We start from the raw sequence: 17,550 nt of genomic DNA on the forward strand, positions 1-17,550 counted from the left end.
GCCTCTTAACTAAACTACATATAGATTAATTGGGGACTCAACTGTACTCATGAGGCTGAAAGTTGAATTATTCATTAGAAGTGCATGATATGTAATGAGCAAAGGTAAATAAAAGTTTGTGTATGGCTCATTCTTCGCCTGGCTATCGGAGTTCTAACAACCTGTCTGAAGAAATGTTTGCATCCCTGTAGGTGTTGACTGATCTGTTGTTTTCTAGTATGTATACTGATGCGTTAGTTTGCTTTTACCTCTTTGATAAGTCATATTGTGAACCTACATCACATTAATTCCTTCTTCTATGGAGGCACTGCATGGCGAGTTGCTGGGTTTCACCTCCTGCCTCATGAGTTACTCGAGTGGTCGCCTGCAGATGACTAAATAATGACCCCAGCATAACCAGAATATGGACAGAGGAAGGCAGAGCCTGTGGCAGAAGCCGGATCTGCTGGGGAAGGGCCAGGTACAAATCATTCAGTTAATTATCAATTCCTCCCCCCACGCCAGGGGAAATTGTGGGCTTACTGTCTCCAGGTGAGCTGCTAGGACTATCCCCACGCATGCTGTCGCCAAGTACATTCTTCACCATCGTGCTGCTAACTTCCAATCGCTGTCCACTTTCCAGTGACCTCACTAAACCACATGCACACTCTGCAGCTGTGAAAATTTGAGAATGGGGACCATTTTATTTCGTTAGGGTAAATAAAGGATTACTTTTGCTCACATATTGGCAGAACCCATGGAACTTTATGAAAACTTGGTTGAGAACCCCTGCTGTAAACTACTTTGGCAAATGGTCAATTTCTCCACCCCGGACTTGGCCAAGAAACAAATCTAAAGGTCACAAGCGATGGTGAGGCATCCTTGCTGTTTACCACATCAAACAGTTTGCCCTTCACTAAAGATTAAGGCAGTACATTGCTTGGTACCAAAGTTGCAATTTCTAATACCACTGGACAAGTCATTCATATCAAAGAGAAGCACCAAAGGTACATTCCTTGGTGGCAATGCCAAAGTAAACTCAGCAACAGCCAGTAGTTGGGACTATTTATGTAATCTAATTAACTTTTTAAAAAGCCTTCTGCAGGATATTAACCTGTGATTTCCTCAAGACATTTAGTCATTCAACTCAATGTTGAAGTACGGCTAGACGTCACTTTACAATTTATTCACCAGCAAATAATGATCCCTCGAGCAGAAAAGCCACAAGCTTATACTGTACTTAATGGCAAACACCATAATTATCTAAAGCTTGAAACTAAGATATTAGGCAAACTACTTTTGCAGTAGATGCTGGTAAAATGCCCTTTAAACATTCCATAAGGAAATCAGACAGTGCTCCTAAAAAGGTGCTGGTCGGAGTGTCATGTTCCCAACTATATCCATTGGACTTACTGTGTGGGGTGTGGGGAAGATGTAAAATAGGAAAGGAATAGCCAATCAAAATAATTACTGTTTACAGAATTCAGGAAAGGTCAACCATCCATCTTTTAATCAGTTTATTTCAAGAATATAGTTTCATTTTGTTACAAGTCACACAGTACTTTTAAACTACATCACATATCAAGTAAACCAGCTTAACCCATCTGAACACCAATTCTGAAGCATTCAATTCAAATCATGTGCAAGTACAGCTAGATGTCTTTTTACATTTCTCAAAAGATTCAAGTGATTACATATAAAACTGAACATACATTTAAAGTCACATCAAAAATGTTAACTATAGCCAAGTCTTTGCACACAATGGAATGAGCAGCTTCGATAGCTGAAGCAAAGAACAAATAATTCAGCAAATCTACAGTGCAAATATATCTAAATGCTACAAATTCTTTTACAAAAATGCAGATTCAACTTCACAAATCAGAAACCAGCTTTTGTATTTGTACAATGCAAGTCAGATGGTTTGAATATCACATGGTGCAATGAGGACTTGTTTGCTAAACCAATTCTATTTTATATATTTACTTTTTCAGGCCAATTCAAATTTTTCCAAAAGTCAATCAATCCTCTATAAATAAAAAGATTGTCCTAAACAGCAGCAATGTTGTCTAATAAAGAAAATGACAGGATTTCTGAAAATTAAACATTACACTCTTCCATAGTACAGCTTCTTACACTACTTAATGTAACACTATAGCTGGAAAGGTGCTTCAAAAAGTTTGCAGTTACAGAGTTGTACAGTGGTTAAAAATACAAAGATTGGAGCTAAAGTACTTCAATGAAAATTCAATGAACTAAAAAGTAAATCATTTTGAACTATTAGGGGATTTCTTTGTGGTGCACTGCTGTAACTAACCAGTGTTGCAAACAACTGTCAAGTTGGTATCACCAACTTTTGTAAAACAATGCCACACCTAAAATGTTACTGCCCATAAACTGTTTTCTGGAACTTCATTATTGCTTTTAACCTAATTTAATACATAACATTCAGTATACTCCCACATTCAGCATTGAAGGAAAACTTACGTTTTGCCATTTTGATTTCATAAGACATAGCTGCCATATTAACATTTTTCCAGGCAGTACCTTTTGAATGTTTATTTCAGATTTCCTCCATTTCTATTAAGGTGTGGGTAAAACACAAGTCAAGTTTCAGGGCAGAACTCCCCCTTCAAAGAGGTTTTAATAACTTCAAGCATTTATAGGACAAAAAAAAACACGGAGATATTTTGGAAGTATATAAAATTGTTAAATTGGAAAATGTGCAATACCAGCTAGAACAAAGGCATTACACCTATTCAAGATGCATCATCTGGTAAATAAAGACTACCTACATGGCAACTAATCATGTGCTATAGTTGGGGCTGTGTATTAGTTTGAAGCAACAACTGAAAGTGAAAGATCAAGTTTACTTATTAGCTAGTGGCTTACTTACCAGTTCACTTGAGGTAATGTATGCTTCAGAGTTTCTAAATGCTAGTTAATATAACTGGTATCGACTGTGGATGTTCAACAGAATATTGCCACATGTACTACTACACAATTGCAGGGCTTCGGAGATTTTGCATTTTGCCACAAGAAACTGTGGCAAGCCCAAGGTAGGATGGAGCTCTGGAATTCAAAGCTGTAAGACGCCAGATACAGGAAAGTCACAAGAAAAAAAATCCCTAGGCAAGGATGGAATTGGGATCAAAAGGCAGTGATACTTGCATCCAGTTGTAGATAGCAGCTCCCTACAGATGCAATTTTGCTGTTTGTATAACTCAATTTATTTCCTGGGAAATTTTGCATGCTAATGCAGAGCACAATAATTTAGTGACATCTTTTAATGAATGGAGCAACAAGTTAAAGACAAGGGTTTCTGTTGGAGATGGAACATGTAGCCATTTGAAATTCCAGTGTCAGCCATCTCCAGTTTACCTATAGCACTCATATGGAGCCTCTGACCTCAAATTGCAGTCTAATTGGGTATTCAGAAGAGTATTCCCTATGTAGCTAGGGCACTTTTTTCTAAAAAGGTCTGAATCTGTCTAATTTGTGGGTAGCTCTGGACACTGACCAGGTTCCCACAGTCATTGCCTGTAGTACCTTGATAGCCAAAGAACGCTCCCATCAGTGTCAACTAGAGTTCAGGTTCATAAGAGTGTAAGCAAACCCACTGCACCACCCAGTCCCTAAAGGCAACAACCATACTCCTCATACATCTATTTCCAGAAGCAATACTCACTGAAGATGCCCAGCTCCTGAGTTAACAGTTAAAACCCATCTAATTACAACTGACTGCATTGTTGAACTACTTACAAGTGTGGTGAACACCATGCACAGAATCAGTGATGTGCACTGCTCAACTGGTTGAAAAAATACAATGCAAAGTTATGAAATTATTTTCATGCCAAGACTGGAGTGGGGTGGAACTACTAGATATCCATCAATATAGGGATTTAATTATTCACTGACAGTTTGATTGACTAGCTCTGCTTAGATTACATTGACTTATCTGGTTCTCAGACCATCATTCCATTTTAGGTAATTTTTCAACGAGATGATTCTGGCATTGTTATGGACATTAGGAATTTTAAATTTATCTTCACCTTGAATGAAATGCAAAGACACTTTCAAGGATTGAATGTTGCAATTTATACAATCATTAGGTTTTAATTCACTAAAACGTTCTGCCAAGGTGTCCAATATACTATTGTTTCACTGTAATTTTATTTAATAATTATACAAGATGTAGAACGCAATCAATTCTACAGGTTGCAGACTAGGATAGTTCAAATCAGTGCCGTTGACCTCAAATTATTTAAAGAGGAAATGTAAAAACTTGGAAGGAATTAGGATTGACTTGCTCAACTAAAGTTACTGCTTGCTGATGGGCAAGGATGGAATTGACCACAAGCTAGTGTGGTACTTCCATCCATCTGTAGATACCAATTCCCCAGATGTAATTTTACTGCTTGTATAACTTTTTCCTGGGAAGGTTGTGCATGTTAATGCAGAGCAAGATGATTTAGTGCCATCTAGTGCATGCAAACTATTTGCTGCATTAGGTAGCACGTTTGTTATTTCCATTCAATTTTAAACAGCTTGCCAACTTGGTGTAGCACATAAAATATCTGTTACAGGTGCACAGGACATGGTTTTAGGCTATACAAGGTAAGAGTTATTTTTAGCAATTTTAAAAACATAAAAGGAAATGCAGCTTTAATAAGTGACATACTTATACGAACAGCTCATCAGAACAGTTAGTATTTGGAAATATTTTGGGTAGGTTAGTTTGCTTTAGCTGTACTTGGCAAGACAAGGATATTTTTAAATTAAAAATCCATGCGTGATATGCATATCTGCATTAATGAGCAGTATGTAGATGATAATTAAAATAGGGCAATCAATACTTTAAGTTACAGAGTTAGGAAAATTGTGCTCATGTGAAATCAGTCAGAGATATGGATGGATTTCATCTGTGCCAATTCACACCTTAGGTGGATTATGCTGCATATTCAAAAAAGGTAAGTATACAGTGGATATGAAAATAAGATTTACTTCATGCAAAATGCACAAAAATAACACTGCTCCATAGAAGAAAGGCAATCATAGTTTTCAGCTTCTGTAGTAGTTAGAGGCGTATTCAAGAGGGAAAAATTCACAACACATTATCCACTTCATTCTCAAGTTACAAAATGCCAGACTCACCACTGCAATTCCAGTCTGTTTAAAATTAAGTGAAGGAGACATTGAATGCTGCCCCACGAAATTAAGTTGATTGGTAAAGTTCTGGTTTTACTGCAGCACCAAGAACTGACCACAATACTTGAAGCCATTTCTTGCCAAAAGATTTAGTTTGCAAAGTGGATACATCAATGTCTTTTACCCCCACCTCCCACCCCCTCCACCGCAGTCTGCTCCACTCAAACTATATACCCTGTTATCACAGTAGGTAGATGCACCAAGTAGTTGTTATATCCATTTCATTATCTGGCAAAGGCTTGTCACTCGTTAATTACATATTTTCAGTCTTTCAGTTTTATCTGCACAGCTGTGAAAGATTTACTCAGGTTTTTAAGCAATGAAGGGACAGTGTGAAATAATTTTACATACCTGCTATTCTATACAGTTTGTACTAATTCCAAGGCTTGATCCCAGTATAACATTTCAATTGTTACATCACTGGTTATTCTAGGTCATATAGAAACCTTTCAATTCACTTGCTTCCCATTAAGATCTAGCCATCAAAATACCTTCACATTTGAGTCAGGTAACTAAATGTAAAATGGTCAATTCTCAAATACAGACACTTAAAAATACAGATGCTATTAATTTTGAACAAATTTATACCCGTATGTCTTATTAAAGGCTTTAGTTTTTCCATACCATTGGGCAAAGCAACTTCTTAGTGCCAAGCTGAATTTTGTCTACTAGTCTGCATAGTTTTAAGATTGCCAGGCAATGGACAACTGCTATATAATTCAAGAAATGCCATTGAATGAGCTGGTTAAAAATAATAAGCTATAATCCATGTAAGTAATTGCACTTTTATATTCCCCAGCACCAGTGAAAAGTTAGTAAAATTTGATTATAAAACTAAACTTCTGAACAAGTTCAAAAAACACTGCTACTTTCAAAAGCACCTATCCGGTTTCATTAGTGCTTTTAAAACAGCCATTTTGATTACACAAAATACTGTTAGCCCATGTCACACCATTAATTCATGCAAGTTGCCAGAAGAAAATCAAAACACTTTCTGAAGACATTGGGGATAAAGTTTGGCAACAACACATTCAAAATGGCGGCCAAGGTCCCATAGCTTGTCTGGTGACTCATACACTTTCTTCCACTGATCAGATTCTTCATCATATTGGTACAAAGAGTTCTTGCGGCTTGTCCGAAAAACATGTTCCTCCACTACCACTTGCGTAGCTCGCACAAAAAGGTGCAGTTTGTTAAGGAGCAAGAAGAGTTTAATGTAGGGATTTGTGGACTGATCCAGTGGAAGGTCCTTCTTCCGCACCCATTTATTAAGTTGGATGTCATAGGTCTCTACTGTAAGTATTCGTTGATGTGCTTTACAAATTCCAGCTACATAGTAGATAGAACCTTTGCAGACAGCTGACAGCCCCTGGGATCTAGGCACATTCATTGGGGTCAAACAGCCCCAGTAGTCTTTATGAGGGTTGTAGCACAGGAAAAATTCACCTAAACAAAGGAAATAGGCAATTTAGACTTTGAAGCTGGAGTTCTGTTATCAAATTCATTAACCTAGATGTTAAAAAATAATTAGTTCACTACCCATAGAGCTCATCGTATGCATTGGACCACCGACCAACTGCACCACAGTGACGGATGAGTTCACACATAATTGTTATAGTGCTGAACTCTCGATTTCAACCACATCACTGTGGGACTAGGACATCCCTAGACATTTCCTCATACCCCTAGCTCAGACCACTTGACAAGGTGTGGGAACTGATCACCTATCTAGTCCCAGTTGATGCATATCAGAGGAGGTAGTGATATAAACCTTGCAACTCAAATTATTCCACACATGGATAATTTTTTTGTAGTTCACCAACTTGATTCATCCTTTATATGACAAAATGCAAAGGAGAAGCTCAACTGTTCCATCTTGGCGGGGGGGGGGGGGGGGGTGGCGGGGGATGTGTAGTTAAAAAAAAAACAAAAGCACCTCACCGTGATGGTGAAAAATGACTAGGCCTGGGGTCAGCAACTTTAATAACAAGAGCCATTTTTAAAATGTAGTCAAAAATGAACTGCAACGCTGTTACTCAAATGTCAATAATGAAAAACAAAACTCTAATATAATAACCTTTAAAACGTTGTTGAAATTGTGTTACAAAAAAGTTGGTAATTGAATACTTTCTCACAGGTACAATCTTAATAAAATTTTAACAAAAAACAAAACAAGTCATTTAATTATCATCAAAACAGATTCAATCAATCAAGGTTGGGAGCTGTGAAAATCCTTAATGAGCTGCATGCATCTTTGGAGCCACAGGTCGCAGACCCCTGGAATATGCATTTAACCTTTGGTATTCTACATTTCATTTAAATTCTCTATCACAACCCCTTACTAGGCCAATACATTTTTTATGCCACACTCAATTTTCATTTTTAATTTCAGGATCATAGCAATGGGAGGGGCGCATTTGCACACAAGGTTGGTCAACATTGACATTCATGCAACATTAATGACCAGCTTCCCACTGATGGTTAAGACAATTTAAATTGCACAAATACATATGGTAGTCTCCAACTCGAGTACACATTACACAAGCATAAAAGTACATCAAGATTACACCATTAGAACTTAGATTGTCCTACTTCATAATCAAGTAATAGATAAAAAGCTGAAACAAGTGCTATTTAATGGGACACCATTGTCAGAATGTTAATAGAATGATTCCCTATGGTATGTATAATGGCACAGGTGACAATATTTTAGCATTATAACCTGCTAGCATACTCAATGTTTGCAGAAAATTCTTGGTGGTTCAGTCTGTTCCCTGTTAGCTAGTTTTAAAAATATTGCAAAGATGTGCAACATACCAAAGAAAAATGTATTAAGCTGCAAAACCCAATGCACACAAAACCACTGATGACTGGCTAAGTTCCATCTAGACAGTCCAGACCCATGCTTAAAATATATACTGCCAACTCGTACACTGCATGGAGATTTATTTTTGGCACTCATGCTGTGACGAGGACATAAAACCATTCCAATTAAACAGATATTATTTAACCAGTGATTTTCTTCAGAAACTATACTGTAAATAATTTTCAAATTCCAATACAAAACAAAAGGCATAGAAGATATTCTGCAGCTTGAAGCAAGAGAAGTACAGTTAATTTTTTGAAGTGTTAAAGGTAAAATAAATAAGCTGAAAATGCACAACTATATATCAGAAGCAGCAAAGGGATGTGCGTCACCCCACCCATTGTCATATGGTCATGCTTTTATTTTCAACATTCTGGTTTCGATGACAATTAGCTATTCTGTTTACTCAATTTTGTTAACTTCCAAGTGAAAGATGAATTGCAGGAAAAAGAATAGTTTAAAAGTTAATGCTTCTTTTGCATAACCAATTGTGATATCAGTATTTGAGCTTCTGCAACCAAATTCCTAACTGCCCCTGCACTAAAAATCTATTACCCATTATGTAGTAGAGGGAAAATAGTGCTTTAAAAAGATCATTTAGAATTAAAAATAAAGATGTTTGGATACAAAACTAGCATTTAAGTTGCGACTTGCCATATGGGAAACCACTAACTACAAGTTCCCGTCTAAGTCACACACCATCCTGACCTGGAAATATATCATTCTTCACAGTTGCTGGGTCAAAATTCTGGAACTCCCTACCTAAAAGTACTGTGGGCATACCTTCACCACACGGATTGCAGCAGTTCAAAAAGGTGGCTCACCACCACCACCACCACCTTCTCAAGGGCAATTAGGAATGGGCAATATATTCTGGCCTTGCCAGTGACGCCACATCAATTGAATAAAAAAAATTACACAAAAACCATGCAAGGTGCTTCAAAAGGTGTGATCAGAAAAATGAATGCCAAACCAAAGTGGTACGGTATTGGCAAGGGCAGTCATCATCAAATAAGCCTCAAAATGATAGATAGGATAAATCCAATTTTTGAATGTGGTCTCCTGCCAGGATGTCATCATACCGGTGATCAAGATGATCAGTTCAAGCAAAACACTAATGAATTAACCTTTTATAGGTCACCAAAACAAGTTACCCATTACTTGAAAGCAGGTTGGTGGCACAGTAGCACTCTATGCACTAGAACAACACAATGCATCACAATGTATCAGTACAAAAAAAAATTGATGAAAGGAGCCAACTTTCCATTACCATCCGCTAGGTATCACAAACATAACTTTAACAGAATAAAACCGTACCATAACATACACTTCAGCACAGAGCAGATAACATTATCATTTTGTTTTCACTATTCCATCTGAACCTTTTAATTGGTCACAGCCTTGTAACATATCCCTTCAGTTATCCTTACTTCACTAAGAAATGCTAGACTCAGTATCCTCTGCTTGGAGATGGGGGGGGGGGGGGGGGAGCCATTCTCATTCCGATACAACCTATTGCCTGACAGCAGCAGAGAATGGGTCACTTAGCCAGCCTCTTAGCTCAAGGAATACTGACATGCATCAGAGAAATTGAGGGAAAAAACATGAGTTAAAATAGGGTGGGAGGAAGGGAGAAGGGAAGGAAAGGGATTTAAATGCATGTCTCCGGATCCTTAGTACAGGCCTATGGATTACTTTCCAGTAACATAACCACTATGCTACCGTACCCCCAATTATCACTACATTTGTACAGCTATATTAAGATTCAGATTTAATCTTATTCAAGCTGCTTTTAATTTGAACTGCGTGATAATTGTCAGATCTTTGCAAACCAAATGGTGAAATTTAATGCAATACAATAATGAGTACACTGGGCATCCACACCCTTACCTTGTAACACATAGATATTATCCTGATACTCCACAGCAGCATGAAACTCCATAGCAACAGGCATCGGACAGACAGCTATCCAGCAATTGTCCCTGGCATCATAGCACTCCACTGATTTTAGTGCATTCCGTCCATCACCTTCGTATACCCGACCTCCAATTGCATAAATTTTGCTACAGCAATAAACTAGTTTACACCCTATTCGTGCCCTCAGCAATGGAGCTCTGGGCAACCACCTGTTTGTGGCATGGTCATGCATCCAGAAATCACTCTCTGCTTTATGATCTATAGATACATCACTGTTACTTGGCCTGTAACCTCCTGCAATATAAATGTCATTATCAGGTGACACCAGGATTCCCACCTCCCTTAAATCATTGGGAGGCTTGCATAATTTGAAGACTTCTCCGGTGACAGTATCTAAACAAGGCACAGTTTGTTTCTTTCCTGAGTGTTTGTTGGCAGCCTCAAAGCAGATAATCATCTGTGAAGCAGTCATACCAAGCCTTGGCCTACAGCCATCAGCCCCTTCATTGTTTCCATCTTCGGAGGAGTTTCTAGCCATAGCCTGTGCAAAAGTGCAAGGGATGTTCTGTAAAAAGGTTGTTTCCATCAGAGGTACACGTATACATTTGGCAAAAATGTCTGCAAGATGTGGCTCCCTTTTGTCTCTGTTATGCTCAAGCCACTGAATTATGCTTTCATAAACACACTCTTCCTTTTCCACATTTAGGTCATCACTGTTTAAAATGCTTGTGAGCTGGTCTTTAGTCAACTGGAGGAACTCCTGCTCTTTGGCAACACACAAGATTTTCTTTCTAATATAATCTTGTGATTTCTCCTTCAATTCCTGGTGCCCATAAGCATCAGCAAACATGAAAACCCCAATGGAGTTCTGTGGATCCAGTCGGCTGATCATATACTGGGCGCACTGGTCCTGCAAGGATGGAATCTGGAAGAGACTAGCAGCTGTGAAAAGAGCCTGCACATTGACCTCCGTCAGCGATACTCTGGATGTATATGCATAGTCCAACACAAGCCGCATTGCATCATCTTCCACTCCTACAATTCGCACCTTTTTTTGTGTACTTTCTGTAAGGCCACTTGTGAACATAGACCTATGAAATAAAAAAGCTTAAATGAATTCAACCCATTTTGGAATTTAAAAAATGTCATCCATATAGTAACGCATCACAAAAGCTTGTTAGCATACATTTAGTTATTTCACAGGGTATGGGCAAACGGGAGTTATTTTTATACAAGAAATTACAAACATCAATGGGATGAATGACTGATCCATTTGTTTTTGATTATATTGGTTGCAGGGTTGTTGGCTAGGGAATCGGGAAGGCCTAATTATATGAATAGACCCATTGATCTTGAATGTTTTTGAACTATTGGAACAAACAGCTGACACCTCGAAAATCTCATCTGAAAGACATCTCCCCCGATACTGCTCTGGGGCATCAGCCTAAATCATACATTCATGCCCTTGAATCGGATTTGAACTCCTAGCATTTCCTCTAAATTAGGCTACCAATTGATAAATTGAATTTTCTGAATTCTCCAACACTAACTATTTAACTGAAAAGCTTTGAGAAACCACATCTCAACATGGAGCAAACTGAAAAATTAAACACAATTATGAATAACTGCTATAATCCAAAAAGGATTGAAGAAATAGCTTTTCATAGATTTAATCCCAATAAATCAGCTCTCTGCTGAACTTGCCATTCTTTCCTACAGAAAATAAATTCTTTTAAAGAGCAAACTATGAAAAACAATTTAACTTATTTTACTGTGGCTTACTGACATAAGGCTATAATGAAGCTCTGGAATTATGTTCTGAAGTCTAGTCCCTTATAACGGTTACCTTAAATACCATCTGGGATTTCCTTAAAACAGAAATTAGGCTATTCATTCAATTCCATGTCATTTGCACATGGATGATTAGTTCCAAAATGGTCTTGCAATAAAAGGACTAGAACTTCAAATCCTTCACAACTTAAATAAAAACAAGAAATGCTGGAAATACTCAGCAGGTCTGGCAGCATCTGTGGAGAGAGAAGCAGAGTTAACATTTCAGGTGAAACGTTAACTCTGTTTTTCTTTCCACAGATGCTGCCAAAACTGCTGAGTATTTTTAGCATTTCTTGTTTTTATTTCAGATTTCCAGCATCTGCAGTATTTTGCTTTTATTCCTTCACAATTTAGTAGAATCAAAGAAAAAAAATGGTTGTTTCAGTTCACATCTATTGCCTTCATTCCCACCACTTTGATATGCCGTAAGCTGGTTTGTAATATTATGTGACGAGCTACCAAAACAGCAAAAGCATACCTAAAGTAAGGACTAATTGCAGCGAGTACATTTCGGTGACAGGAAAACGTTTTTCCATGATCTACCTCCACCGCAATGTCTGTCAGCTGCTGCTCATCGTACATACATTTAAGCTGCTGCAGAATGCTACATGCATGTGTAGGGTCCATCCCGATAGTCTGGCTTGTACTTGAAACTCCATTGTGTCCCAGCAAAAATTGATTCAATTCTGTGAAAACAATAGGATACTAGCATTCATTGTTTACATCAGACAAAAAAAAATCCAAGAGTCATATAAATATATTCACACATACAACTTACTTTAGACCTGAAAGGAAACAAAATATAGTTCAAAATATTAAGTGATCGCAATTTGATACACATCGCCAATATCACATTTGGCTAACAAGAGAAGACTAATTTCAAAGGTTAGTCTGTCATAAGTATCTCACCTCTGGGGAGTCTACCTGAAATATGAACCCTTTTTTTTTAAAATAAAGGGGGCTTGCTTCATGTCTATATCGGGCATTTTTATTCCAACAGTACCAATATCAGCACCTTGAGAACACGACGTGACATACAGGGATTGGAACATTTCCCCAGTCTTAGGACATAAAATCAAACCCAATTCCAGACAGACAAGACCGACAGCAGAGGGGAAATGTTCAGCCCAAGTAAAATAAAGTTTAGTTAGTCTCAACCTAGCTCCTCATTGATGCAGATCAGCACTCAAAAACTACGAACAATTCTTAGTGATCACTAGGATAGGGCTACCAGTGTGACATGAGAGGTATAGACAGGTTGGATAGCAAGAAGCTTTTTCCCCAGAGTGGGGGATTCAATTACTAGGGGTCACAAGTTCAAAGTGAAAGGGGAAATGTTTAGGGGCGATATGCGTGGAAAGTTCTTTATGCAGAGGGTGGTGGGTGCCTGGAACGCGTTGCCAGCGGAGGTGGTAGACGCGGGCACGATAGCGTCTTTTAAGATGTATCTAGACAGATCCATGAATGGGCAGGAAGTAAAGAGATACAGACCCTTAGAAAATAGGCGTCATGTTTAGATAGAGGATCTGGATCGGCGCAGGCTTGGAGGGCCGAAGGGCCTGTTCCTGTGCTGTAATTTTCTTTGTTCTTTGTTCTATATCACCAGTGGGAGGTGAAAGGGATTCATGCACATCTTTACAGCAATGGAGTACTACATTGCAGGGTGCTTTAGTGACAAAACCCACATTGTACAGTTGTGGTAGATGTACACTCCATCTTGTGTCATACTGACTGGATCTTCCAGTCAGGGGCGAAACTGTGGTGTACGCCGCTGACTGCACAAAGGGAAAAGCACAAACTTACCTGGTTTGTGGTTTGCAGGCAAACCTTCCTCTTCTTCCTGCAGCAGGACTTATCATCAGGTCAAGCAGCATGGGCTTCCAGCACAGCATGCTGCCGGTGAAGCCATGCGCTGACGACATGTCCCTCGAAGTCTGTGTTCAGCTCAGTGACAGGTAAATTTTTGTTAATGATTTTTAATATTTTAAAACAATTAGGGCACTTTAAAACTTTATAAAGGTGTTAAACATATTTTAACAGTTTTAAAAGTTTGCTGGGATCTGACCCTCAGATATTAACGCCACCCAGCTCCTCTTCCCCACCCACCCCCCACCACTCCCACTCCCCAGCAAACTCCTTACCATCCCCCAACCCCCACTGGCTCCTCAGTTCCACCAATATTGGAAACAACACTTGGAGGGAGAAAAACACTGCAAAACCATCAGCGCTTTCCCCCTCCATCAAGTGCTGTTTCCGACAATGGCAGGACTGAGGAGCTGGGGGTGTGGAAGCGGGTGGTGGGGTTGCAGGACTGGAGGGTGGTGGGGGGGACCATCAGCGTGCGCTCTGCCAGAACCCATTGAGGCACATTGCAACTTCCGTTTTTTGACGCTAGTGCGACCGCTGGAAGTTGTGGTGCCTTTGCAGTCCTCAATAGCAGTAAACATCTGAGCATTCGCCACTACTGGGTCCACAAGATCTGGGCCACTAAGTACAGAATTCACAAACATTAAGATAGCTCTACCATACTGACACTACTCCTGCATTAAGTTTAATTTATAAATATGGTACTTACAAAGAGTCACATTAAATCTAGAATCTGCTTTGTTTGATGTACAAGTAGTTTTTTTTTAATTTAAGGGTTTTTTTGTTTAATTTTTAGCAATGACTCCAGATATTGTGCATTTGAAGTCACCCTTTCCTTGTAGGAGAGGGAGGTCGTGCTAATGTGAGTGGTCTTTGAAGCTGAACACAAGAAATAACTAGCAAAGTCCAAAAATAAGTTCAGTCTACAGTAATATGCTCAAAATTACTTATTTACAATTCATATTTCACTCAAATTGTGGCCCAAAAATATTGCAGCACCAAAGTAAAATGGAAAAGGGATTTTATTACTGAATTAATCTCGCATCCTGGATCCACTAACTGCGAAGGAAAGGTATTTGCATTTATATAGCACATTACATCAAGACATCGTAGAAGAGCTTTACATGCAATAAATTACTTTGAAATGCAGAGACTTACAGCAACTATTTTGTACACAGCAAGGTCCTACAGATATCAATAAGAGATCAGTAAATGCAAAACGGTTATGGAGGAATGTAGACTAGAACAAGGGAGAACACCTTTGTACACCTGACACCCACCCCGCCAGGCCCTAAATTTAACATCTCCACTGGCAATGCACTATTCCCTCAATACTGCACCGGTATCAGTCTGGTTCAGGCACTGATGCCAAACTCCAACCTACATTCATCTGGCACAGAGAGGATCAATAGTGGAGCAAAGTTGAAACCTTCACCAGATGTACATTTCAACCCAAATCCTGAGCTCCAGATTCTAGATTGATCCTAGTTTTCCAATTCTGCTCAGTCACTGGAGGACAAACTTTCAGTTGTTATGTCCCTGCCCTCAATAACATGCTTCTAAATCCATCTTGCCAGGTAACTGCACTCTGGCTTTAAACCTTCTCAACTTGCACAAGTCTCCCTTAACCCTTTCACAAGTTCTTTATTTCTAACTCTCCTCTACTTCTTTCCATGATGGTGAAGGGAGAGATTTAAACTTTCAACAGCAACTACACAAGTTATTGAATTTCATCATTGGGAGAGGTTATATGTATCTGTATAATTCCATTAGAAACATTACATGAAAGCTAGGAGCAATTTTATTTTCATAAAAGACATTTCAAAATCAAACTTTAGAATTGAGCAAAGCAGAATGAGATTGACCAGTTGTCGGCCCTCATATTTTGTAATAAGCACTCTTTATGAGAGAAAAGTCAAGAAAGCAAGCAGAATGATCAGGATTGGACATGCAAACTTGTGTTTCCTCTGCCGTTAGGCCAGAATGATAGAGGGAGAAGCGAAGTCTAAATCCACCAGCAACAAAACAGAACAATTGCCCTAAGCCTAAAGCCTTGGGAATTCAAACACAGCCGAGTTCAGACAGAGTTGGAGGTGCAGAATGGGAGAGGAGAATACCCATATAGCAGCAATGTGGAAGGATGGAGTAAGACAGCAGTGGCCACCTGTTTTCCCTCACATTGGGCTGAATTTTAAAGCCCTTCCAACATCGGGAACGTTGGGGGGTGGGGGCAATGAAGATCGGTGCAGTGAGGCCCGCCACTGGCAGGCCCCGTGCCAATCTTGGCAGCAAGGCCTTGTGGCAGCCACCCCGCCACCTGCCAAAGCGACCCCCCATTTCAATATGTAAACTAATTTACATACCTAATTTAATGAGGGTCCATCGCCTCCTCAATCGCTGCACCAATCTTCATTTGGACAGCTGACAATGCTACGCCTTTGAATCCCTGTTTGGGGCAACATGGTGCGTCACCTGCCTGGGGGGGGGGGGGGGGCGGGGGGCGGGGAAAGAGGAGGGCAGGAATATTTTGAGATGCCATTGGGGGGTGGTGGGAAAATGAATTTAAAGGTAATTTATTTCTGCCTGTTGGTAATTCAACTGACTTGGCCCTTGCATTTTTAAATCTCCATTAAGGGCTGTAAGCCCTTTAAAAATGGTGTCTGTGCATTGGTGCCGGACGTCATTGCCGGTGACTGCTCAGCCGCTCCCTCCACGTCATCGCGGGGGGCAGGCGCCATGGCTATGCAAATGAGCCGCCGCATTTGAAATCGCGGCAGCTCCGTGATCTGGTGCCCATGTGGGCCATGCGCATTTTTTTTTTTTTTTAAACATCTGCCGCCTACTTCGGAAGCGTACTCTTAAAATGCAGCCCATTATCTTTTGATACCAAAGCACTGATATTGCCAATACTTATGGCCAATTCTTGAGCACATTGATTGCTCTTTGCTGCTGGTAAAATCAGCTGCTTATAGCACTCATACCACTTAAAAAGCATCTGTTGAGTAAGAATTATTTCTGATATTAACTGCTACGAGTGCTTTTTTTTTCAAAAAGCGAACAGGAAGTCTCTGAGCTACAAAAAGCAGTCAGCCTGGTGTTACCTTGTCAGAAGGTGCAAGGAAGAGGGGAAAAGGGGGAATGGAAGAGAAGTAAAAAATGAAAAGCGCAAGGGGATGCAAGGAGCAAGACATAAAAAGACTAAATACGGCAAACGATTTGAGTAGTTTACAGCCATGGATGAACTTATTGGATTTAGTGGAGTCACCCATGTGAAACATTTACAATGTGATGCCCTGGAGCAAAATGATTTTAAGATTTTGCTGCAAACAAATTAGATCTTGCTACTCCTGGTGAATAAAAAGGCTCTCTGGTAGTCAGTTCAAATGACATTTAGTATGGTAGTTTTTCAAAGTAGATGTGCTGCCAAAAATTAAGTGCATGAATAGTACTAGATAATTTGATGCCAACTTTAGTTAAAAGATGCCTACAGTCCCAGGGAGCTAGTCATTAAACATGTACAACGGTAGCACGCCTTTTCATAGCAGATATTCAGAATAACCAATAACCTGAGGGTTTTAATAACGTTCAGTCACTAGGGTTTTTGCTGGCAGCATTCCTAATGCATGGGTAACAAGGCCACTCATTTACTTTGCACATTTATCACAGAATTTGATCTCAATATATCAGCATCTTGTGCTAAAGTTTTATTCACACTTTGGATTAGCAGGCCAATCAGAAGTAGAGTTACAATAGTGACTATATCCATTACTACTCAAATCATTCACACCATCACTGCTTGTTTAAATTGCCAGGAAGGAAACAGGACTGTCAGGGATACCAGACTGAAAACAACTGACTTTGGACCAATTCAAGTTACTTCCTAG

At 39.4% G+C, this 17,550-nt stretch overlaps 1 protein-coding gene across 3 annotated transcripts in view; it reads right to left on the bottom strand.

Annotated features, from left to right (window-relative positions):
• Positions 1-1,484: 1,484 nt before the first annotated feature.
• The window catches only part of kbtbd8 (kelch repeat and BTB (POZ) domain containing 8), a 32,590-nt gene continuing 16,524 nt past the window's right edge, over positions 1,485-17,550 (bottom strand). Inside the window, exons 1-4 of one of the 3 annotated variants that reach the window (XM_068051566.1) lie at positions 13,604-13,679; positions 12,279-12,486; positions 9,941-11,058; positions 1,485-6,630 (exon numbers count right to left, since the gene is read on the bottom strand). In XM_068051566.1, coding sequence (XP_067907667.1) covers positions 6,167-6,630; positions 9,941-11,058; positions 12,279-12,427 — 1,731 coding nt within the window. In that variant the 5' untranslated portion in view covers positions 12,428-12,486; positions 13,604-13,679 and the 3' untranslated portion in view covers positions 1,485-6,166. Of the gene's footprint in view, positions 6,631-9,940; positions 11,059-12,278; positions 12,487-13,603; positions 13,680-17,550 lie in introns of those variants that run through there. The other 2 variants (XM_068051567.1, XM_068051565.1) reach the window with 2 other exon arrangements.

Source organism: Heterodontus francisci, chromosome 19, assembly GCF_036365525.1.
Source record: "Heterodontus francisci isolate sHetFra1 chromosome 19, sHetFra1.hap1, whole genome shotgun sequence".
In the NCBI taxonomy this organism is placed as follows: domain Eukaryota; kingdom Metazoa; phylum Chordata; class Chondrichthyes; order Heterodontiformes; family Heterodontidae; genus Heterodontus; species Heterodontus francisci.